Source organism: Saimiri boliviensis, chromosome 19 (genome assembly GCF_048565385.1).
Source record: "Saimiri boliviensis isolate mSaiBol1 chromosome 19, mSaiBol1.pri, whole genome shotgun sequence".
Taxonomy (NCBI): Eukaryota; Metazoa; Chordata; class Mammalia; order Primates; family Cebidae; genus Saimiri; species Saimiri boliviensis.
In genome coordinates this window covers 24,676,722-24,701,882 of record NC_133467.1, presented here as the reverse complement: position 1 = coordinate 24,701,882, position 25,161 = coordinate 24,676,722, and the positions used below count along the sequence as shown (strand labels likewise).

The window sequence follows — 25,161 nt, the reverse complement described above, 5'->3', positions numbered from 1 at the left end:
GGAAGCTTGCCTCTGACATTGATCAGAAGTGGTAAAGAGAAAGGCTTTTCCCTGAAAAACATGGAATTATCCCCAGAAACTGGGATCCTGATGTTGGCCTCTCTTCTTTCTTTCCTTCCTCTCTCTCTCTCCCTTCCTTCTTTTCTTTTTCTTTCTCCTCTCCCCCATTCTATTTAATAGTCCTTCAGATATAACAATAATAATAAGTATTATACTTACTATTTGAGTCATTTCTAGTGTATCCAGCCAGTATTCTTTTCATATCGATCCTTTAAGCTGGAAACTCATACTTTAGTTTGCAGGAAGAATTCATTTCAGACTTCAGAGGTAAATAAATTAAATCGCTTGCTAGCATGGCAGCTCATGTCTATAATCCCAGCACTTTGGGAGGCTGAAGTGGGAGGACTGCTTGAGCCCAGGAGTTTGAGACCAGATTGGACAGTATAGGAAGACCTCTTCTCTACAAAAAATTTAAACAATTAGCCAGGAGACCCAGGTAGGTGGATCACTTGAGCTCGGAAGTTTTAGAACAGCTTGGGTAACATGCAGAAGCCCTGTCTCTCCAAAAATGACAAAAACTTAGCTGGGTTTGGTGACCCTGGGAGGCTGAGGTGGGAGATCACCTGACCCTGGGGAGGTCAAGGCTGCAGTGATCGCACCACCGTATTTGAGCCTGGGCAACAGAGTGAGTTTGCATCTCAAAAAATAAATAAAAATCAAATCTCTTGCTTTTGTTTTCTTTACTTGTAACATTTTAATCTAAGGGGAAAATGCTATATTTCTTATAAGAGGTGGGAATTACTAAGTTTAAATGTTTTGATCATTAAGGGGTATTGGTTCAGTGCCACTGAGTTGATGTTCATAGTCTCCAGTGAGGGCAGTACAAGAGAGGAGAAAGTCAGGTTGCACATGAGGCCAATGCATTTCCATGTCACTGTAGTCCGGTGATACTTGCCTCTGAACTTTAAAATTACAACTCAAGCAGATCATTGTGTCATCTGCCTCTAACCAGGCCACCGTGCTTTCCTAATGCTGTTCTTTTCTTCCCTTTGTTTATTTATCTTTAACTGACACCTGTTGCTATTATGCCTGCTCACCTTCACATAAATGTCAGCATCCATGCACCATGGGTGACACACACACCCCTCTGAACGTTACGATAGGTATTTGATAAATAGTAGACTTTGTGGAGGGATGGAGGAAAGTTATTTATAAGTGAAACTTTTTGAATTTGCTTTTAACCATCTCTGCTGTTCCCCTACCTGTAAAATCTGCCTCATCTCTGCCCCCTTTCTTCCTGCAAACCTCACTTCTCATAGCCTCCTCCAGCAGCACTGACTCTGGAGATTCCCTGTCAGTGAAATAAAAGTGGAAAGCTGGTCTCATAATAAAAACCAGTTTACGGGCAAAGCCCAACCACCTGTGATTCTTCAAGTGCAGTTTTTTTTGAGGCGCGCTTATTTATCCTGCCACATTTTCCTGTCTTTCTCTCCAAGGAGGCTTTCTTTCCAGGGTGGATTAAGTGAAGTTAATCCACTTAGGGACTGCTTTACATATTTCTTATCTTCTCAATGACTCTGGGTTTCTCTATGTTAGCTATATTCTAGGGAAAAAAAAAAATGGGGAAAAATCACTTTGATTAGAAGTGCAGTTCATCTCTAAAATAAAGCCTGATCATGAGCGGTGATCACTGATCGATACTTACCAGATCCCTAGATAATGCATCCCTGTCACTGTGAGGCAAAAGAGGGAAAGTGGGGTGGGAGGAGGGGAACTTGACTTGGAGGCGGGGTGAGTTCTAGTCCCAGTTAGTTACAAGACCTTAGGCAAGTTAACTGACTTTTATTTATTCCTCATTGCCATAATAGGGATTAAAAAATACACATCATTTCTCAGTTTATGTAGTGATGAAAATAATTAGAAAGTTCTTGGCAAATGGAATACTACAGAAAATAAAGCAATTAATCATTCTCCCATTTCCCCGATATGTCCTCCTTCTAAGAGATGAGACACTGACTTTTTTGTTTTTATTAACAGCTTTATGAGGGTACAATTCACATACCATACAGCTCATTCATTTGTAGTGTATCGTTCAGTGGTTCTTAGTAATTCACAGAGTTGTGCTTCCATCTCCACAATTAATTTTAGAACCTTTTTATCACTTCGAAAGGAAACCCCGCACCCTTAGCCATCACCTCCTCAGCCCCTGGCATCCACTAATCTACTTTCTGTCTCTATAGAGTTACCTATTTCATATCATGGACATTTGATATCCAGGGAATCATACAATATGTGGTCCTTTGTGAACAATTTCTTTTACTTAGCATAGTGTTGTCAAGGTTCACCAATGTTGTGGCCTGTATCAACACCTCATCTTTCTTATTGGCAAATTCCCCATTGTATGGATATAGCACATTTTATCTATCCTTCATCAGTTCATGGGCATTTGGGTTTTTTTACATTTTGGCTATTATGCATAACACTGCTATGTACATCTGTGTACAAATGTTTGCATGCAACTATGTTTTTATTTTTCTTGAGTGTATACCTACCAGAGGAATTGCTGGATTATTGAGAAACTGTACATTTAACAAGATGAAGAACTGTCAGACTATTTTCCAAAGTGACTGCATCATTTTATATTCCTGCCAGCAATGTATGAGGATTCCAGTTTCTCTGCATCTTTGCCATTGCTTTTTATTGTCTACTTTTCATATTGCAGCCATCCTAGTGGGCATGAAGTGGCATCTCACTTTAGTTTTGGTTTTGCATTTCTCTGATGGCTGATGATGTTAAGCATCTTTTCACTGATCATGGCTTATTTGAAACATCAGGTACAGCTCTGACCGTAGCATGAAAGATGGAAAGCCATTACACATTTTCTGATTCTGGAATGAAAAGTCACGCTACCTTCTTTACGAGGCCTCACATGATATAGCTGCAAGAGTAAGAGGAGGGCACTCTAACCTATTAGCTGTGAGGATAAGAATTGGAATTTTCCCTTCACTTTGCCTCAGATGCTTTGATCTTCTCTTTTAGTTTCTGAAGAGAGCAGGGCTATCTGCACCTCAAGGCCATTGTAGTTGCTGTTTCTTTTGCCTCTAAGTACTCCCCTTCTAACATTAGCATGACTCATTCCTTCTCATTATTTAGGTCTTAGCTCAAATGTCACTTCCTGTTCAGATCTGGCTAAAGCAGCTCCTCACCCTTTAGTCTCCTTCTGTGACATCATGCATTTTAGTTCCTTCATGGCACTCTTGCAATTTAAAATGATTTTTTTTTTTTTTTTAAATAGAGATGGGGTCTCGCTAAATTGACCAGGCTAGTCTTGAACTCCAGGCCTCAAGTGATCCTTCCAGTCTTAAGATTTATTGACATTTTTGTTGCCTGACTTCTTTGTTAGAATGTAAGCTTTGTAAGCAAGAAGATAACTGAGTCTGCAATTTTTGTCATGGACTCCCCACCTAGAACAGTTCCTGGTATAGAGAAGACACTAAAAAACCATTGGTCAAATGGGCAAATAAATTTCTGATTAGATATTAAGATTTGCAGAAACATTGAGGAGGACTTCTTTCACTGTGGCTCAACCATATTAGCTTTTGAGCAGCTAATAAGAAAGGAAAAGAAAGTAAAAAATAAAAAAAGGAGTGGTAAATGTAATGTGTGTTTTCTGAGTCGCAGTTTCCTCATCTATAAAATTGGCATAATAATCTCCTTGCAAGTTAAGTAAGACTGAGGTGAAATATAATGTATGTGAAGTCCTAGGTGCAGAGTAAAACTCATTACAGCCATCATCCCTCGGCATCCACAGAGGACGCGTTCCAGGCACTTGCAAATATCAAAATCTGAGGATGCTGAAGTTTCTTGTGTAAAATGAACTAGACTATTTTGCATATAACCTATGCACATCCTCCCATATACTCACATTATTCCTGGATTATTTATAATACCTAATATAATGTTAATGCTATGTAAATAGTTATGCTGTATTGTTTTTATTTGCATTATTTTTTTATTGTTGTATTATTTCTTTTCAAATTTTTCAATTTGCATTTGGTTGAATCTACAGATGCAGACCTTGGGAATGTGGAGGTCTGACTGCACACGATAATTGTTATCATTAGAAAAACAATCTTGTGGTCAGGCTCTGTGGCGTACATCTGTAATCCCAGCACTTTGGGAGGCTGAGGTAGGAGTTGAGCCCAGGAATTTGAAAGCAGCCTGGGCAACACAGTGAGACCCTTTTTTAATAAAAATAAAACAAACACAACTATCTTGCATTAAGTCATTTCTTAAATCATAAGTCGGAACTTTATGAAACATCCTGACATTTCATATCATGAAGACACCAGCCATGATGCTCTCATGCTTGAACAATTGTGTCATTACTCTGGCAGTTCAGTGAATGAGTAATATATGCTTTACAAGCTTTTTTTTTTTTTTTTTTTTTTTTTTTTTTTTTTTTTTACTTTTATGCATACTATGTAGTGTCATTGAGAAAACTTTCGGTATTTTTAATTTTATTTTTGGAGACACAGTCTTACTCTGTCACCCAGGCTGGAGTGCAGTGGTGTGATCACAGCTCACTCCAGCCTCAACCTCCACACTAAAGTGATCCTCCTGCTTCAGCACCCCCAATAGCTGGAACTACAGGTGTGAATCACCACACCTGGCTAAATTTTGTATTTTTATAGAGATGGGGTTTTGCCATGCTGCCTAGGCTGGTCTTAAGCTCCTTCGGTACTTTTTAACTTTATTATGCAAAAATGACAACTATACACATGCCACTCTTATGTTTTCCTTCAAATAAAAAGTAGACTTTAGTATTTCAGGGGTAGCTCTGGACCGGAACACAGAGACCATGTCTCAGTATACCCCATATGAACAGGTCTGACTGTTGGCTGTCAGAATAACCCTGTATGATCCCTGGGATCGTTTCTGATGCCCACTTTTATGATTCTTTGCAAATGGCTCTTGTGTTCTCAGGATCCTTCTGTTTTCTACACCTGGCCAATATTACTAAGATAATTGAAAACATTAAAATATATCATAAAAGGGAATTGTTTAATCTGATATTAGAAAGTAAAAGACAATAATCCTATTGAAGAAAGAACAAAAGAAAATGCAGCATGAAGATTTTGTATCACACAGGCAGCCTCCCTAGAGGAGGCGTATCACTGTAGTTCATGTGAAAGTGCGATCATTTCACTGAGGGAGGGTGACTGTTGCGGTGGGTAATTTCTCAGCAAAGACCCGGATCTGGAATGCATCATCTGATGCATTTTTTCCCCCTAGAAATTTTATTTAATTTATATACTTGTCCTCGCCTCCTATTTAAATTATGAATTTAATAAATATGATTATCATTTAGCTGAGCATTTTATGGGAATTTGTGTCCAAGGAACACACTTTGAGACATGCACATCTAGATGCGTCGATCCTCCTTCTACACGCTAGAAAAATAACCAGCAAGTTTATTCTCACCAATGTTACATTAACATTACATTTGTCTATATGCTGGCAGTAGACAAATACCTTCATAAAAAGCTTCCAACCTGTGTTGCCCAGGCTGGCATGTTTTGCTATAAATGCTATTACTGTTATTCAGGAAAAGTGTTCTTTGTGAGGCTGGGAGGGGCTGGTCATGGCATCCGGATGCCAGTGGGAAATCTTTGAGGAAAGCTTTCCTTGGGCTTGTGGCATTTGATATACCTGGGCTTCATGTTCCTGTTCTGTCCAATGACTCCATCAGTGGTTTTCAGGCTTTAAAATAGAGCGTGTCTTAAAGTGAAACACTAGTATTAAATTCATTTATGAAAAGAAGCTCCAATAGAATCGAGGTTGTGGACTGTGGGCTCACAGGACATTCTGTGGAAGTTCTCAGTACAGAGAGGCCCCTGGACACGGTGAGCCCCTCTGATGTCCCTCCTGTGGCTAAGTGTCTGCCTTTTCTTTTAGACGGATGTTTCCAGTCCTAAAGATTAGTGTCACAGGACTGGACCCCAATGCCATGTACTCTCTCCTGCTGGACTTTGTCCCTACGGACAGTCACCGCTGGAAGTACGTCAATGGGGAATGGGTGCCTGCAGGCAAGCCAGAGGTCTCCAGCCACAGCTGCGTCTACATTCACCCGGACTCCCCCAACTTTGGTGCCCACTGGATGAAAGCTCCCATCTCCTTCAGCAAAGTGAAGCTGACCAACAAGCTCAATGGAGGCGGGCAGGTATGAAGTGGGCAGGCCTGGCCACCCGCCCCAGCCTCCCCACCACACCAATCAAGAAATATCAAGGGTGCATTTAGGCAATTAGAGGTGTCCTCACCAGCCTCTTCTCCCACGGAAACCAATTATTCCCTGGAGTCCAAATGTAAACAAGAATAAACAGCTCTTAATTGGTGCTTTCAGTTTTTAATGGACTTCCTGATGTTAAGAGAGTGAGAGAGCAGTGGTTTACTTAATCACCGGGCCCTTTTCATAGTTTTGTCTTATGTGCTGTGCTTTTTACCCAGCCCGGGGAGGGAGATGTTTGTGGGTACCAGGGTTCGTTATTCCCTCTCCCCTTTTTTGGTATAAGTGGCATGCTGGCAATAGACAAATACTTTCATAAAAAGCTGCTTCTAAATGAAATAATTACTACCTCTACTTGGGCATTATGATAATTATCAATAGAATATTGAATCAGCTTTGGTTTCTCAGAAAAAAATAATCCAAACAAACCTTCCTTAAACGAGGAAGGTTTTATTTCAGGTCTCCAATTAGAGTAAACAAGAACTGGGGGCTTTTTCCTCTCGTTTTCTGTGTTAGGACTGTGAATCCTAGTCTGCCATAGAAGGTTTTTAGTTACTTTCTGAAATGCAGGCGGTTTCTGGGGATTGGAGACAAGGACAGGAGGAAAAGGTCCGGGTTTTTTCTTCCCCACCTGCGTGTTGGGCTTTCCTCAGCCTCCCTCCCTGTGCCATGTGCCCCTTCTCCCATCTCTGTGCTTAGATGGCAGGGACCGTAGGAGGTCATGTGTTTGGAGGTAACACTGCCTGAGTCTATGTGATACTCAGAAGCTTCCAGTTCCTTATTAAAATGGGATATTGAACAGTAAATTGTTACTGCCTCCCAGATTTCACAGCAAGAGGTGTTTTTAGACCTTTCATTTGACTCACAGAGAGTGGATTGTATGTAACCGTCAGATGCCAGATTTCACTACTCTTTAGTCACGTGGAAAATGCACCCATGGTCAGCATTTTGGGTTATTAGGATTCCTCAAATGAAAAAAAAGGCAAACAATATATTTTGATGGATTGAAATCCACATTGTTGTGCTGAAAATAGGGGAAGGAAAAAAAGTAAGCCAAGATCTCGGTGGAAAACTGAACATTCTTAAGAATATCTCCTTTCTGACAACCCACCCCTCACCCCTGTAAAGCCTTCAATGTTAGACTTCTCGGGAGCTTCTGGAAAATTCCCCTAATTTGTTTCTCAGGGGTGTGGTGGCAGCTCAGGAGGCCTAAGATTTGAAATGTGTGTCCCTAACTGGGTTGGTGCTGAGTTTGGGACCAGCTGGAGATACTGGCTCATTTATTACCTGTGATACACAGGGCTTTGCTTTCCTTTCTCTTCTGCCTTAACAGATAATGTTGAATTCTCTGCATAAATATGAACCCCAGGTTCACATAGTACGTGTTGGAAGTGCCCATCGAATGGTAATGAACTGCTCCTTCCCTGAAACCCAGTTCATAGCCGTGACTGCCTATCAGAATGAGGAGGTAAGAGCGTGTGTGTGTGTGTGTGTGTGTTACTGTCACCTGGGAGATCAGGGCAGGATGGAAAAGGGGTCCTTTTAGTTGAAAGGTGGGTTTTCCAGGATTTGGCTACACACAGCAGACATCAAGTTAAACAATGGAGTAGCTGCTCTCTCTCCCTCTCGCCTGTTTGCTAAAGGCTCACCAGCATGTGCTCTCCTGGTGCCAACAACGCACAGCTGTGCATTGTCATGAAACTCCTGAGTTCTGGTGAAACTCTGGAGTCTTTGTTGTCAGGCCCCTGCATGCCCTTGGCCTGTGCAGAGCTGAGTGTGTCTCGAGTGGGTACAATTGGGCAGGGGCTGGGGACTACTCTCTCCTGCTCTAGAAGCAAGTCTGTAGCAAGTGATGCAAATGCGCACCCTCCCTCGGGTTTTATTATGCTGTCAGTCCTGCTTGTTAATGTTCAGTGTCTGAGCATGGTCTGCTGCCGCCCAGTGACCTGAGCTACTTGGCTGTGAGGGCTGAGTGGTTAGTGCTTGGCCTCTCTGTGAGCTGCTTAGGGCTTCTCTGGTCTGCTGATTATCAGAAGAACCCAGAGAGGGTTGAATTCCTTTGACTAAACTTAAAATTTTTTTAAAGATAATATGTATTTATTTAAAAACATAATAAACAGACAGTACAGAAGTAAAGTAAAAATGAAAACTACAAGGTAAAGCTGTACTGGTTTCTTCTGCTTTTGGAATCTTACTCTCCATGGACACTATGAAGAATAACTGTGTTTTTCTGACAAATTTTCTGTGTACATGTAAATATATATGTGAATGTAGATTTACTCACATAAATTGGCTCATGTTTTATATATTATTAATCTGCAAATTTCTTTTTCCCCAGTTTAACAGTGCATTATGATTACCTTTCTATGTAATTATACCTAGATTTATCTGTCTCCTTTTCTGTAATGTCTACAGAATATTTCACTGTATGAATATACTATTTCATGTAATCAGCCCCCAACCAATGGACATTTAAGTTGTTTCCAACTGTTTTCTTTCTTTCTTTTGTTTTGAGATGGAGTTTCAGTCTTGTTGCCCAGGCTGGAGTGCAATGGTGTGATCTTGGCTCACTGCAACCTCAGCCTCCCAGGTGCAAAGATTCTCCTGCCTCAGCCTCCCGATTAGCTAGGATTACAGGCACCTGCCACCATGCCCGGCTTTTTTTTTTTTTTTTTTTTTTGAGATGGAGTATCGCTCTGTCACCCAGTCTGGAGTGCAATGGCGTGATCTTGGCTCACTGCAAACTCTGTCTCCTGGGTTCAAGCAATTCTCCTGCCTCAGCCTCCCAAGTAGCTAGGACTACAGGCACCTGCCACCATGCCTGCTAATTTTTGTATTGTTAGTAGAGACGGGGTTTCACTATGTTGGCCAGGCCAGGCTGGTCTCGAACTCCTGACCTCAGGTGATCCACCCAGCTTGGCCTCCCAAAGTGCTGGAATTACAGGCGTGAGCCACCATGCCTGGCCCTTTATTTTTCATTATAAATAATGCTGCAACGAATATCCTGGTGCATCTGTCATTTGCTTGCATGGGTGAATAACTAAAAACCGATAGACAAGGCCAGATTGCCTCCCTCAAAACGGCATCTCTATTTATAGCCCCCACACCGTGATCAACACCGTTATCAATCTTTGGCATCTTTGACAATCTGCTAGGTTAAAAAAAATAAGATTTTAGCCAAGCGAGGTGACTCATGCCTGTACTCCCAGCACTTTGGGAGGCTGGGGTGGGCAGATCATGAGGTCACGAGTTCAAGACCAACTTGGCCAACATGATGAAACCCCATCTCTACTAAAAATACAAAAATTAGCTGGCATGGTGGTGAGTGCCTGTAATCCCAGCTACTCGGGAGGCTGCAGCAGGAGAATTGCTTAAACCCAGTAGGTGGAGGTTGCAGTGAGCTGAGATCATGCCACTGCACTCCAGCCTGGGTGACAAAGCAAGACTCCGTCTTAGAGAGAGGGAGAAAAAGATCTCGTTGTTGCTTCCATCTGTATTTATTTGGAAGCTTTAAAGCTTTAAAGTCTTGACAGATTTTGGGCTGCCACTCAGCCAACTGAGTCAGAATCTCCAAGGACGATGCCCAGAATCTGTAGATTTTAAAGTCTCCCAGAGGATTTTATTGATCATCCAGGTTTGGAAACTACTGTCTCAGTGTCTACAGGCGAAATGGAGTTGCAGATTTAACTTATATCACAGCTGTGCAGAGAAAAATGTCATTTCTATAAGTAAGCTGGCCTCTCTGCACAACCCCTGCAGCCAGCCAATGGGAGCAGAAATGAACTAGCTGATCACGTATATGGTCCCTCAGCTGGTGGCCATTAGATGATGAAGTCATTCCATTTTGCAGATAGCTCTCATTCCCAGCTTTTCTCCCTGGGCCGGAGTCTGGGTCTATGAGGGGGAGGTAAGGTCTTTGTAACTCTGGGAAGTGGGGTGGTGGGGGTTGCATGCAGAATTGGAGACCATGTCCTAATCTCTGGTCTCCAGGCAAGGCCCCTGCCCACTGTGTGCTGGTGGCTTAGTTGGTGGTATGCGGAACTTGTCATTTGTCCGCTGACTTGGTAAATCCTCAGAAGCTTTTCCTGGCTGCAGTTGCTGGACAGTTCTCTCTGAACCACCTGATTGGTCGTTTTGACCCATCCAGCAAGCTCCCAGCCTGACTGGGTCTTGAACATGCCCCACGGCAATCAAGCTCTGGAAAGCCTAGGCCCTGGGCTTCCCTCTGCCAACAAAGTTTCCCTGCCAAGTCCATGCAGATGCACCCTGAGTGGCGAGTGGGCGTGGGAGTGGGTGAAGGAGGCCAGTGTCTCCTTTGAACCCCCAGCTAGCTTTATGTATGCTCCTTGACCTCTCCAGGTTTAAGCCAAGAGAAAGACCAGGTTGTACCTATCTGACCCCAAACCTCTCCTTCCTTTTTCTACTGATTTCTTCTCAAAAGTTCTGGACCAGAAGGAGTTGGGTTCTGTATTAGTCATTTTCAACTGCTAATAAAGACATACCCGAGACTGAGTAATTTATAAAGAAAAAGAGGTTTAATGGACTCACAGTTCCACATGGCCAGGGAGGCCTCACAGTCATGGTGGAAGGCAAAAGATACATCTTACATGGTGGCAGGCAAAGAAAATGAGAGCCAAGCAAAAGGAGAAACCCCCCTTATAAAACCATCGGATCTTTTGATACTTGTTCAGCACCATGAGCACAGTACAGGGGAAACCACCCTCATGATTCAGTTATATCCTGCTGGATCCCTCCCACAACACCTGGGAATTGTGCAAGCTACAATTCAAGATGAGATTTGGGTGGGGACACAGCCAAACCATATCTGGCTCTTATTTTGCTTTCCTCCTTTCATCAAGTCTCAGGTCTTCCTGACATAAATATTCTGTTCATCTTTATGTATTCAACAAATGTTTGCTAGTCATTACTGCATGCTGGATATTGTTCTAGATGCTGGAAATACTGCAATGAATAAAACAGATGAATTGTCTGTCTTCAAGCCACTTACATCCCAGTGGGGACAGATGAAAAATAAATATTTCTCTGTCTCTATCTCTTTTATCTCTACGATGGTCACTATCTCTATGTCAGATGTCTCTGATGAGAAGTGAAGCAGGCTCAGGCTAAGGCAGATAAAGAGAGTGACAGTGAAGGGGTGTGATAGTTTGCTTTTTGCATTGATGTGGCTCCATGTGTACGTGGTTATTTATGAATGAGGGAATGGATGCTAGATGGCACTCTCCCAGAGGGGCCAGATCACACCTGTGCTGCTCTCCACTGTGATCCAAGTGACTAGAAAAGTCAGTGGCATGCAGTAGGGGCTCAAGGATTGTTGAAAAAAATAAATGAGTGAAAAAATGAATGCTAGGCTTCAAACATCAGGACTTTGCTCATGTCCAGTGCTTTGCCCTTGCTTTTCTTACTTTACATGGCATTAGCATTTTCACCCCATGCAATGATAAAATGTCCTTTGCTAGAGACAGCGCAGTGGTGATTAAGTGCACAAGTAAGCAAAGATGCAAAGGGCCTCGGCCTCCCAGAGTGCTGGGATTACAGGCATAAGCCACCATGCCTGGCAGGAAAGGGAAGACAAAGAGAGGGAGTTAACCTGGTTTTACAGAAGTCAAAGGGTTCTGTCTGCCCATGTGTATCCCACTTTTACTAACACTTCTTGTCTTTGTAAATGCAAGATAACGGCTCTCAAAATCAAGTACAATCCTTTTGCCAAAGCCTTCTTGGATGCCAAGGAAAGGTGAGTAGAGAAATTTTAGTAAAATCTTCTAATGAATGATTTATGCAATGCAAATGTGTAATTTATGATTATCTTGAAAGGAAGTAGACTAGTAGCACTTACATTACCTTTGACAGAAATATGCTTTCAATACAATATTCAACAAAATCTACAAAATTCATATTATAATTATTTCTTATAACAGGGATAATAATACTATTAATATTATCCCTGTTATAAGGAATAACTGTTAATTATGTTTTTTTAAGTCCTGTTTTACTATAAATTCTTGAAAGCACAATCACATTAAAAAATTAAATTATTTAGATTTATAATAATTCACTCTGCCTTTTTCCTAATCACTTCTGAGTAGCATGACTTTAATAAATTGCTCTTTTAAAATGACACTTAGGCCAGGAGTGGTGGCTCACGCCTGCAATCTCAGCACTTTGGGAGGCTGAGGCGGGCAGATCACCAGAGGTCAGGAGTTTGAGACCAGCCTGACCAACATGGAGAAACCCCATCTCTACTAAAAATACAAAAGTAGCCTTTAGTGGTGGCTCATGCCTGTAATCCCAGCTACCTGGGAGGCTGAAGCAGGAGAATTGTTTGAACTGGGAGGCAGAGGTTGCGGTGAGCCAAGATGGCACCATTACACTCTAGCCTAGGCAACAAGAGGGAAACTGAGTCTCAAAAAAACCCAAAAAACATAAAATACACACAGACACACACACACACACACACACACACTACACTTAGCTTAGGAAAAGTGAAAAATGGAAAGAGGTTCACATTTCCTCTGCTGAGAAAAGAAGTCAGAGACTTCTGGGGGTATGAGTGATGATTCTGCTACTGTGGGTCAGCGACCTGCCCCCCACCCTTCTCTCTCTCTCTCTCTCTTCCTTCCTTCCCTCCCTCCCTCCTTCCCCCACACTCTTTCCCTTTCTTTCTTCCTTCCCTTCCTTTCCCTTCCCTTCCCCTTCTTTCCTTCCTCCCTCCCTCCCTCCCTCCCTCTCTCTCTTTCTCTCTTTCCTTCTTTCTTCTGAGTCATCCTGGAGTGCAGTGGTGCTATCTCAGCTTTCTGGGTTCAAGCAATTCTTGTGTCTCAGCCTTCCTAGTAGCTGGGATTACAGGTGCCTGCCACCATGCCCGTCAATTTTTTTAAAAAAAATTTTATTGGAGATGAGGTTTTGCCAGGTTGGCCAGGCTGGTCTTGAACTCCTGACCTCAGATGATCCACCTCCCTCGGCCTCCCAAATTGCTGTGATTACAAGCATGAGTCACCGTGCCCAGCCTCTGTATCTTTTCCATCCTAGGAAAGAGAAGATGATGATGTTTATCACTGACTTTTTAATTGACAAAGCCTACAGTATAAATATGATTATCTTTGAAATGTTCAGATTTTATGCTTGAGTTTCAAATCTTTTAAATAATCTTTATAACTGTCTAATCTTTCCTGTTCACCTTAAAGGCTCCAATAAGAGTCTATATGAATGGGTGGATGTCCTGTTCAATATTTGAATACATTATATATGTATATATATGGCGTTTCACCATGTTGACCAGGATGGTCTCGATCTCTTGACCTTGTGATCCACCCACCTACATTATTATTATTATTTTAGAGATGGGGTCTTGGTCTGTCATGCAGGCTGGAGTACAGTGGTGTGATAGAGCTCACTGCAGCCTTAAATTCCTATGCTCAAGCTATCCTTCTGCTTCAGTCTCCCAAGTGGTGGGGACTACAGGTGTGTGCCACTATGGCTGGCTAAATTTTTTTTTTTTTTTTTTTTTTTTTAAAGAGACAGGGGGTCTCAGTATGTTGCCCAGACGGTCTAAACTCCTGGCCTCAAGTGATCCTCCTGCCTCAGTCTCCTTAGTTGCTGAGATTATAGGAGTGAGCCTGGCTCCAATATTAGAATAAAGTTTGATGATATACAAGACACACTTACAGCATTTTCAGTTAACAAAAGGCCTAAAGGACAATCTGATATGTGAGATGACAGAATCTAGATTCAAAGTGATAGCAGCATGGTATAATACAAAGAATTTAGGACTGCCAGTAAGAGGGCCTGCCTGAATTTTTGCTCTGTAATTTACTGGTGGTAAGTCAGTTTACCTCTTCGAGTTCCACTTTTCTAATCTACAAAATTAGAAAAATATGCTAATATTTCCCTCACAGGGCCGTTGGTGGACCTAGCATATCACATATGTAATTGTGCCCTGGAATTGTACAGTTATGATTGCTTGAGTCTTGTCAGTCAGGAGCAATATCCCCAAATTAGCCAGATCAGACTAAACCGGGATAGCTGTAAATATGGTAAAGAGGGGTAAACAGTCAAATGCATCTGCAGGAGCAATTGCACAAGCAGAGACAACACCCTGAAGGAAGGAGAATGGGGAAGGACAGGAGCATAGGAAAAAAGATGTTTGGTTTTCTGATTTTAAGAAATTTATGGCTCTTCAAGGAGAATTTTGGGTATGCTTTATGGTGGACACACATCAGAAGTTGGACAGCCATGGTGCGTTTTCTTTACCCTTTCAGAAATCACCTAAGGGATGTACCGGAGGCTATCTCTGAGAGCCAGCACGTGACCTATTCTCACTGTGAGTTGGGGTACACGAGGCGGGAGGTGCGTGGGGCTGTACTTGGAGGCGGCTCCCTCCACACTCAGACTTTTTGCCTGTCAGGACTGCTTAAGGTCTCTTCCAGATCAAAACCCAACACACTGTTTATTCCATTAAAGACAAATGTATGCCCTTTCCAGAGTTTCCAGAGAGCATGCCCATGGTCCTAGGCTTAAGGGGTTTAAACAAATGTTAAGCAGGAGATCAGAATGCCAGTGATGAACTTCTGAGACTGGTTTTCGTGTCAGCAAGGTGCTTAGCCCCCAGCAGCGTGCTCTCGGCTTGCCTCCTAGCTTTATGTGCGCCACTCTGGTCTCTCTGCTTTGGAGTTCTCCTGTTCTTAGTGTTTGCTAATTCTGGAGTTGGTCCCCACAGCAACGTGCCACGCAGGCTGTGGCCTCCATGAGGACGAGTCTTTGCTTGTGGCCTGGAAGGCTGTAGGAAGAGGTGGAGTAACACATCTGGGAGTCTGAAGGTAGTGCTGGGTTCTCCCATCAGGGTGTGACCCTGCCCATGTCCCAGGGTGGTGGAGGGAATCCTCTCAGCTGCAGTGCGACCCACGATCAGTGACATCAGCTTAGGAGAGTGAACCCTGGTGTCTGAAACCCTCTTTAATTTGGATTATGTGAGCTTGCAAAGATCCCTTCTGCAGTTTTCCAGCTGCGGAGTTTTCCTTCCTCCTTCCCTTCAACCTTCGCGCACCTTCCGTGCCAGACCTGGCAGCGTAGCCGTATAAAGAGAAGCTGCTCTCTCTCAGTGAAGCACTCTTAAAAGTGACTGTCAACCTAAATGAAAAACTGAGGCAACATTAACATGAGTAGAAAGGTTATCTGGGCCAAATTTGAGGACTACGACGTGGGAGTGTAGATTCAAGTTCCCCTGAATATATGCTCGGGTTAGCAGCAGTTGCAAGTGGGTTTTTATAGGAAAAAAGAAGAGGCAATTCATAAATTATTTACCGTGACATAAGCTATTGATTGGCTGTATATTGTTCTTTGTTTCACAAATTTCAGGAACATGAAGATAATGGGTAAGGCAGCTAGTCAGGAACAAAAATACCTTTAAAGAATTGCTCCCGGTGGAGGTTGCAGTGAGCTGAGATCATGACATTGCACTCCAGCCTGGGCAACGAGCATGAAACTCCGTCTCAAAAAAACTAAAAAAAAAAAAAAAAAGAATTGACCCTGGGCATGGGTGCAAGGGATGCCCTTGACCTAAGGTACCCCCACGCTCACGTCCCTCTCAGCCTGATGCATTTTGCATGCCTCACATAACTCAAACTGCCCTGAGCTATTTTTCTTTTCTCATTTCCCCCTCAGTTTTTCCCTTTAGGTGGACACGAACTGGAATAAAAACCTTGTTGTATAGGTTAGGGCCATGTGCAGAACCACAGGAGCTCCAAGTTCCTATGTTGCAATCTTCTAGCAGACTTCTCGAGGTGTATATGTTACATGTGGCCAAGTCAGAGGTTTTGAGGGGCCGCTTGCCTGGTTTTGCCCACCGGATGCCTGAATCTTGATTTGATTAGTCAGATAGGGACCCGTTGGGCCGTAAGTTGGTACAACTACAGAAAAATGAAGATGACTAAAGGATTTGTTGGGAATGATTGTAATATGAACTCTGTACAGTTTGTTTACTTGTCCTTAAAAAGTATTAAGCAAAGACAGTAGGTTCTAATATCAAGCTCCATTTCCTTCTTGCTGAAGCCCAGGTGACTGTCCTTAGTCAACGTTCTAAAGGAACAGCTCTGGTCCTATCTGAATCCCTCCCCGCCCCCCCCCCCCCCCCCGCCCCCGCCCCGAGGTCTGGTCAGCGGGAGAACACACTTCTTGTCTCAGGGCCTGCATTACGACGTCTCAGTCTTTGCCCGTGAACTCACTCAAAATAGTCTTCTGTTCCAAATCTTTCTACAAAACATTTTGCAGCCTTCCAAAATATTCTGCAAAATGCTCACCACTGCCTGCCAGTAAAGAAGTGGGATGAAAGAGAAGAAAGAAGAAAAAAAAAGCAAACCAAAATGCTTGCTGTCAAGGTGTGCTGGGCCAGCCCCCCTTTCTGCGCTATCAGAATTCCATTTGCGGGGTGGGTTTGGGAGGCATCGTGATTCCTCTTGCTTAGAGTAAGAACTGAAAACACCTTCCCACTCGGCAGAAATAGAGAGACTTTCACTCCTCCTGTGTTACCACATTAATCATTCCCTGTAGGTCCATGAGTTACATATACATGTGATGCCTCCTAGACTTTTACTTTAATTAAGCCAGAAGCACCTTGACTTTGCATTTCTATTAACATCTGCATTCAGACTGTATTTCATGTAGCTATATTCCAGTTTTGCTTCAGAGGTTTTCCACCATTTGATAGAGTCCTTTGATAGGACTGTAATCACCTGAAAAATAGCTGAGGGTTGGTTCCTCCCCTTTTTAAACCATATAGGGTAACTTGCTGATGTTGCCATGGCATTTGTAAACTATCGTGGCGCCGGTAAGAGTGTCTTTTAGCGTTCTAATGCATTAGAATTCATGTATAAGAGCAGTGAGAATGACCAGAGGTTACTTTCATTGCCATCTTGGTTTTGGTAGGTTTTGGCTGGCTTCTTTACTGCATCCTGTTTTATCTTTGTGACCTGTATCTTGTGCTTACCTCCTATCTTATCCTGTGTCTAAGAATTCCTAACCACCTGGGAATGCAGCCCAGTATGTCTCAGCCTCACTTACCCAGCCCCTATTCAAGATGGAGTCACTCTGACACAAACACCTCTGACACAAAGACCACAACATTGCAATAAAGAAAGACTTTAAGAAGATATGAGTCTGGCCGTGCCATGCGGGAGGCAGAGTTATTACTCAAGTCAGTCTCATCAAAACCTTGTAGGTTATGGATTTTTCAAAGGTAGTTTGAAGGAGGAAGTTGGGGAGGCTAGGCAGTAGGTGCTTGCTGCTGATGGGTTGGGTTGGAGATAAAATGAGGGAGTTGAAGCTGTCCTCTTGTGCTGAGTCACTTCTGGGTGGGGCTGCAGGTGGGGTTGGTGGTCCAGGCGGAGCCACTGGTGTCAGATATACAAAAAACTGAAAAGAGATCTCTAAAGATCTCTTTAGAAGGGGAGGAAGGTGAAGGGGAGGAAGGCAGCAAGTCACACTGCCATGTGTGTACCTATGCAATAATCTTGCATGTTCTTCACATGTACCCCAAACCTAAAATGCAATTAAAAAAATAAATAATAAAAATAAAAAATGAGGATTCAACAGAAAAACAAAAAAGAGATCTCTAAAGAGGTTCCACAGTAGTGATGTTATCTACAGGAGTAATTGAGAAAGTTGCGTGTCTTGTGAAGTCTGGAATAATGGTTGGCGGTCATTTGTGTCTACAACTTAGCAGAATTCAGGCTCCTGTATGCTCCTGGCCTTGTGATCTTTCATTAGCTTTACAAAGGCAGTTGAGTTTTAGAGAAGGGTTATCATTTAAACTGTAAGCTAAATGTCTCCCAAAGCCAGCTTGGCAGCCTGAAGGCTAACTAATGTCAAGAGGGAGATTGGCTAGTTCAGATCTCCCTGACTGCCATAATTTTCTCATGGATATAATTTTGCAAAGGCAGTTTCAGGACTGGTCATGCATTTCCTGAGAAGCCAGGTTACCTGCTCATGGGCAAGGGCAGTGGCAGCCAGGGGATGGAACCACCACACAGGCTGGCATCGGTGTCATTTACAAGAATTGTAGCTGTGCAAAGTAGCTAGCTGGTCACCTGATTTTTGGTGTGGGAGTTCACAGACTCAGTCTTGGTGTCTTCCTCTTGTCTGTTTTAGTGGGAGGCTGGATCTTCTCCAATCCGGATGGAGTGTGCACAGCAGGAAACTCCAATTACCAGTATGCCGCTCCTCTGCCTCTGCCTGCTCCCCACACCCACCATGGCTGTGAGCACTATTCCGGCCTCCGAGGACACCGGCCGGCTCCCTACTCTTCTGCGTACATGCATAGAAACCATTCTCCCTCAGGTCCGTGACTCTGCTGATTAAGCCCTGGGGGTTTGGGCTGGGATGGGGGCAGCTGAGAGAAATGGATAAACAGCTATGAAAAGGAGAAGCCAAAGATGGAACCCCTTTCATCTAATGCACATCTATGATATTATTGTTTCTATGTTTTATTTTATTATTTTATGTAAAAATGTTTGATGAACTAGGTGTAATAATCTTAGTGTTTTGTAATTATTTCATAAAACCCTCAGTCTCCTGGTTTCTAATGGGTGGGAAAGGCCAGGGCACTGGTGTTCTGAGCAGTTCAGGCAGGTTTCTAAAAGCCACGTCAAATTGTGTGGGCCTGAAACACTCCGCTCCTCACCTTCACATGGCTCTTTTCTATGGTTGCATTGATGGCTCAGTTCAGAGAATACTGGGTCTAGTGTTAGGAACTGTTAGGAAGGTCTCTGGGGAGCTGGAGCCCTGTATGTTCAGGCCTTAGTTCTATTTAGTTGGAGACTTGCAAACCCAACCTTAATATTTTAAAATAATTTTTGCTGTTTGACTGTTTTTTTAAGTTAGCAGTATTGTTTGTGTGTTTTTTTCTCTTTGACTACTGACTTTTCCACCTTTGCCTTATATAGGCCCAGACCTTGCCTGGTTATTAGATTTGTAGAAAGAAGGGCGACATGAAGACAATGGTTACTTTTTCATTAAATTATTCATGCAACAAGTATTTATTGAGGATCGACTATATGCCAGGCTCTGTTTCAAGCACAGGAGTGCAATGGACAAATGCTCTGCCCTCTTGGAGTTTCTATAGTAATATGAAGAGATTGACACTCAATAAGACAAGTAAAGTTCATGGCATGGGAGATAGTGGAGAGTATTTAGACACAAGCCTCCCTCCTTCCTCGGTGACAGGCTGAGTTCTGCATTTGTAGAGGGTCCTCCTGGTCACCAGCTACCTGTTCCTGTGTCCCTTACCTTATGACTCTTGGCAACCTCAGCAGCTGCTGTCAGGAGGAGAGACTATGTAGCTGACCAATAGCAGAAACTGAACAATGGCTCTCTCTACTTCCTAGTTCTTTCCTGCTGTCATCAAGTCACATCTTCTGAGCACCTACGGGGTACCATGTTCTTCTAGGCAGTGGGATAGGAAAGTGATTAAGACATAGCTTCTTTCCTGGAGGAGCTCGGGGTCAGACAAATATGTAAATAATTAATCCTAATATAATGCAGAAGTATCACCTGGGAACTTGTTAGAAATGGAGACTCTCAGGCTCTGCCCCTGAGTCAGGGTCTGCATTTTAACAAGATCACCAGGGGATTCATTGGCACTCTAGAGCTTGAGAAGCAGTCTATAAAACACACAAGTCAGGGTGCCGTGGGAATGAAGGAAAAAGAGCAGCTAGATATGCCTGGTGGGGCAGCGAAGGCAGCCCAGTCATATACTGTATGGCCTGCGACCATTTGTCTTAAACCAGTCAGAAATACTTTAAACTATGGTGGTGGCAAATAGATGCTGACTGCAGAGGAACTGAAGGGGAAAACTATAAATATATACTGAGAAGTCAAGACCCACTGATCATCTTTATGTTTCCTACATTTGCTATCAATTCAACTGTTGTTGTTTCCCCGAAGTGAATTTGATAGAAAGCTCAAGCAATAATCTGCAAGTTTTCTCGGGACCCGACAGCTGGACTTCCTTATCCTCCACACCCCATGCCAGCATCCTGTCTGTACCTCATACCAATGGACCAATCAATCCAGGGCCCAGGTAAGACCAGCATCATCAACTCACTCATTGGTGGTCTTGGGGTTTACTTTAGCACTGGGGACTCAAGTTCATTCTTTTTCCTGGGGTGACTGGGTCTAAGCTATTGTCCTGATTTCTAAACCACTAAGAAGTGAAGGTGGCAACAGGATGGAGTTCTCCTTTCATAACTGGAGAAACAGCCCAGTCATATACTGTATGGCCTGTGACCATTTGTCTTAAACCAGTCAGAAATACTTGAAACTGTGCAGAGGAATTGAAGAGGAAGACTATAAATATACACTGAGAAGTCAAGACCCATGATTGTCCATTTTCCCGTAAGTCACCCATTCTAAGACATATTGTGAGTCTTCTCACAACCCTGGTAAGAGGACTCAGTGCAGCATGGAGGACTATGGTTTAATCCTCACACCTGTGACCTGCATTAAGTTCTGACTTCTAGAAATCTGAGTGGGGAAGTGGGAAGAGAAGGCCCCTTTGAGTCTGACAGGCCGGGGTTTGAGTCCCAGTTCTACCTCTTAGTGACCTTGTGACTTTGGGTAATTTTCTTAGCCTTACTGAGCTCCAGCTTTCTTATCTGTATCATGGAAATAATATGACCCACTTTGCAGAGTTACCATGAGCATCAAATGCAGAAATGAGAAAATGCATTAACATTCTTTGTAAGGAGTAACATTCTGTGTAAATGTCAGCTGTTATGCAGAATTTTGAGAAAGTCCAAAGTGGATTCAAAATTAAAATATGGGACTTGGCCGGGGCAGTGGCTCACGCCTGTAATCCCAGCACTTTGGGAGGCCGAGGTGGGTGGATCACCTGAGGTCAAGAGTTTGAGACCATCCTGGCCAACATGGTTAAACCCTGTCTCTATTAAAAATACAAAAATTAGCCAGGCGTGGTGGTGCATGCCTGTTATCCCAGCTACTTGGGAGGCTGAGGCAGGAGAATCACTTGCACCTGGGAGGCGGAGGTTGCAGTGAGCTGAGGCACTGCATTCCAGCCTGGGTGACAAGAGGGAAACTGTCTCAAGGGAAAAACAAAAAAGATGGGATGTGGGACGACATCAGATGACTTGTGATGTGATGGCCTAGAATCACCTGGGGTTGTTGTTAAAATGCAGAATCTGATTGGTAGGTCTGTGTGGGGGCCCGAGATTCTGCATTTCTACCAAGTTCCTGTGTGTTACTGATATTGCTGCAGCCTACAGGGGTGTTGCCATGAGCTACCTGTGGTTGTCAAACACTTGAAATGCAGCTAGTCCAAGTTGAGATATATTGTGAGTGTAATACCCACACAGGATTTCGAAGAATTATTATGAAACAAAGAATAAAAATCCCAGTTTTTAAACATATGTATATATAAAAATATAGTTGTATATGTAAATATAGATGCTGTTATGTAAATATCATGAAATGTATACATATATAATTTACATCAAATCCATCAAATGCATGTTGAAATGATAATATTTTGAATATTTTGGTTAAATAAAATATTAACAATAGTTGTTTTTCTCAATATGGCTACTAGAAAATTTAAACTTATATATGTAGCTGGCATTTATGGTTTGCATTTTGATGCTTATCTAGAGGATCATTTACATTTGACACTGAACTAGAGGATCTGAGGAAAAAGCATTGATTTGGGCTGTGGTAGGAAGTGAGAAACAGAATGAAGATGAGGTTCCCTGAAAATACTAAACAATCATGTGCCGAGTTGTATACTAGACACTTACATATACATAAGTCATCCATATATAAGTCTCCTGTAGTACTCAAAGACAACTATAAGGCAGGTATTAAAATTTCTGTTTTGCTGATGAAGAAACTGAAGCTCAGAGGCCTTAAAAATGTACTGAAGGTCCTGCAGTAAGCAGTCCAGCTCAGAGCCCATCGTTCTCCCACTGGCCCAGGAGGCATCAGAAAGGGCCTGTGAGAGATAATGTAGAAGAGCATCTTCTGATGGCTGGGCTAGCACAGGGAGAGCTCCGAGGATGGGCTTCTGCAGGTTTCATATGGTCCAAGGAGGCCTGTAGCACTGAAAAATGGCACCAGGCGAAGGATGGCATTGCCAACTCTGGTTTCCCTGTTGGTGTGTTTAACTCATTCCTGACTCCATAATATTTTCTTAGAAACAAAACATAATAAATGTATTCAATATTGCCATTGGATAATAAGCCAATTATCAAGTAATGCAGCGTTAGGCAATGCAGAAACTCTCAAATGTAAGAGACATAGTGATGACTGAAGGCTGAAAACATCGGGATCGTTGTACCTATTCCAACTGCATCTATATTAAGGGTGCAAGCTTTGCTGTACATTACAATCACCTGGGAAACTGAAAAAACTCCTCATACCCAGGCTGCATGCCAGACCAGTTCCATCAGAATCTCTGGGGCAGGGGAGAGGGGTAGGGGTGGGACCCAGGCACCAATATTACTTTTTTTTTTTTTTTTTGAGATGGAGTCTCACTGTGTCACCCAGGCTGGAGTGCAATGGTGTGGTCTCAGCTCACTGCAACCTCTGCCTCCCAGGTTCAAGCGATTCTTCTGCCTCAGCCTCCAGAGTAGCTGGGACTATAGGCGCGTGCCACCACACCCGTCTAATTTTTGTGTTTTTAGTAGAGACGGTGTTTCACTTAGTTGGCCATGCTGGTCTCTAACTCTTGACCTTGTGATCCACCCGCCTCGGCTTCCCAAAGTGCTTGGATTACAGAGGTGAGCCACTGCACCCGGCCACCAGTATTACTTTTAAAAACTCCCTGAATGATTCCAATGTGCCCAATGTGCAACCACGTGTGTGAACCAGTACTACAGAACTACAGAAAGCAAAGAAAGTGTTCTAGCTCCCAGCCTTTCTGCCAGGGACCAGAGCTCACAGGTGGAGACCAGGAAGGGAAGAATTAATGATAACAACTCATTTACTGAGTACCATGTGCTAAGGACCATATACTCCTCTTCTTATTTAATCCTTGTAGCAATCTCTGTAAAGAGGTAAAATTATGACTTCACATCTTGAAGATGAGAAAACGGACACTCAGAGATATTAAATAATTTAGCCAAAGCCACAGAGCTAATAAGTAGTAGAGCTGGGGATTTAGACTCCAGTCTTCTGCCAGCAATGTTTCTTGGTTATTATGCTACACTGGCCCGGGAGAGAGCATATGCAGAAATCATACAGTTTCAATACCTTTCTTTTACTGCCTTGCTAATTTTACAAAGGATGCAAGAGAGCCCAGATCAATGAAATTCTGTGTCTAAAACCAAATAACTTGCTAGCGGCAGGGCCAGTGCCAGAATCCTGGTCTCAGGACACTTAACCTTCTCTTAGCTTTTCTGCAGAAACAGGACTGATCTGTGTCACAGCTAGAAATAAAGCCATGGTCAGAAGCCCTCTTGCAACCATGCCCTTCTCAGCACTGTGTACATGCTTGTCAGGTGGGACTTCTTCCTTGGAGTGCCATTGAACGTTCATTTCCCCTCTTTCTCTGTCTCTGCAGCCCCTATCCGTGCCTGTGGACCATCAGCAATGGTGCTGGAGGCCCCACTGGGCCAGGCCCGGAGGTGCACGCCAGCACCCCGGGAACGTTTCTTCTCGGAAACCCAGCTGTGACTTCACCCCCCTCTGTACTGTCCACCCAAGCACCCACTTCAGCTGGTGTGGAGGTTGTAGGGGAGCCCTCGCTAACCAGCATTGCTGTCTCCACCTGGACGGCAGTGGCCTCACATCCCTTTGCGGGCTGGGGTGGCCCAGGAGCAGGTGGGCACCATTCTCCTTCTTCATTGGATGGTTAAGCAGGATCCTAGGAACCTCTGTCCACAGAGACCCTTCTATGTGTAGAGTGCTTAGAAACCCCATCTACTGATCTAGTGAGTCAGACTGTGAAATCTCCCTTCCCATTAGCTGGTGGCAGAGGTGGGTTATTACAGAAGTCGTACTTGGACAGGGTTCAGTTTGGATGACGCTAGTTAGATCATTCACATCCTTCCACCATTTCTTCTGCACTCCCGTTTTCTCTGCAGCTTATTCTTGCCATGCTTAGGTGACAGAAGTCTGTTAAGTACTGTCCTTGTGCTCTGCTCCTTAATCTCAAATAGTTCTGGAAAGCCTCACTTCCTTTTCTTTGGAGCAGGTGCAGAGCTGTTAAAGCTCAAAGTTTACCTAGCTAAGGCCACTGCTTCCTGCTTTGTGCAGCCCGGGAAAGTATGTGTGGCTACAGGGCTCAAGTTCGCGCTTCTGCTCTGAGACTAGGAGGAAGTGTAAGCCATAGAGTAAGGTTAACAAAAAGAATAAAGCTAATCATGTGTTACTCACAGCAGTGTGCCCAGCCTTGTGGAAATGAAGTCATGTCACTCCTCTGCTCAGAAACCTTCAGTAATTCACCGTTACCAATGGAATGAAGTCAAATTTCCTCACTATAGCTGGGTGTGGTAGCTTAAGCCTATAATTTCAGCCCTTTTGGAGGCCAAGGTAGGATGATTGCTTGAGGTCAAGAGTTCAAGAACAGCCTGTGCGACAAAGTGAGACTCTGTCTCTCCAAAAAAAATACACACACACACACACACACACACACACACACACACACACACAAAATTAGCTGGGCATGGTGGCATGTGCCTATAGTCCCAGCTACTTGGAGGAGGATGGCTTGATCTCAGGAGGTTGAGGCTGTAGTGAACTATGATTGTGGCACTGTATTCCAGCCTGGGCGATAGATCAAGACTTTGTCTTAAAAGAAAAAAAAGAAAGAAATCCTACTATGAGCGATCCCACCATCAGGCCTGAAACCACTT

General features: G+C 43.4%; 1 protein-coding gene across 4 annotated transcripts in view; it reads left to right on the top strand.

The window, feature by feature from the left end:
* Positions 1 to 24,954, top strand: part of TBX19 (T-box transcription factor 19) — a 51,531-nt gene extending 26,577 nt beyond the window's left edge. For all 4 annotated transcript variants that reach the window (XM_074389840.1, XM_074389839.1, XM_010338705.3 and 1 more), the window contains 7 exons: positions 5,959 to 6,223; positions 7,620 to 7,754; positions 11,977 to 12,038; positions 14,563 to 14,624; positions 18,446 to 18,634; positions 20,240 to 20,375; positions 23,868 to 24,954. In XM_074389840.1, the coding sequence (XP_074245941.1) occupies positions 5,963 to 6,223; positions 7,620 to 7,754; positions 11,977 to 12,038; positions 14,563 to 14,624; positions 18,446 to 18,634; positions 20,240 to 20,375; positions 23,868 to 24,162 (1,140 nt within the window). In that variant the 5' untranslated portion in view covers positions 5,959 to 5,962 and the 3' untranslated portion in view covers positions 24,163 to 24,954. The remainder of the gene's footprint in view (positions 1 to 5,958; positions 6,224 to 7,619; positions 7,755 to 11,976; positions 12,039 to 14,562; positions 14,625 to 18,445; positions 18,635 to 20,239; positions 20,376 to 23,867) is intronic.
* Positions 24,955 to 25,161: the final 207 nt, after the last annotated feature.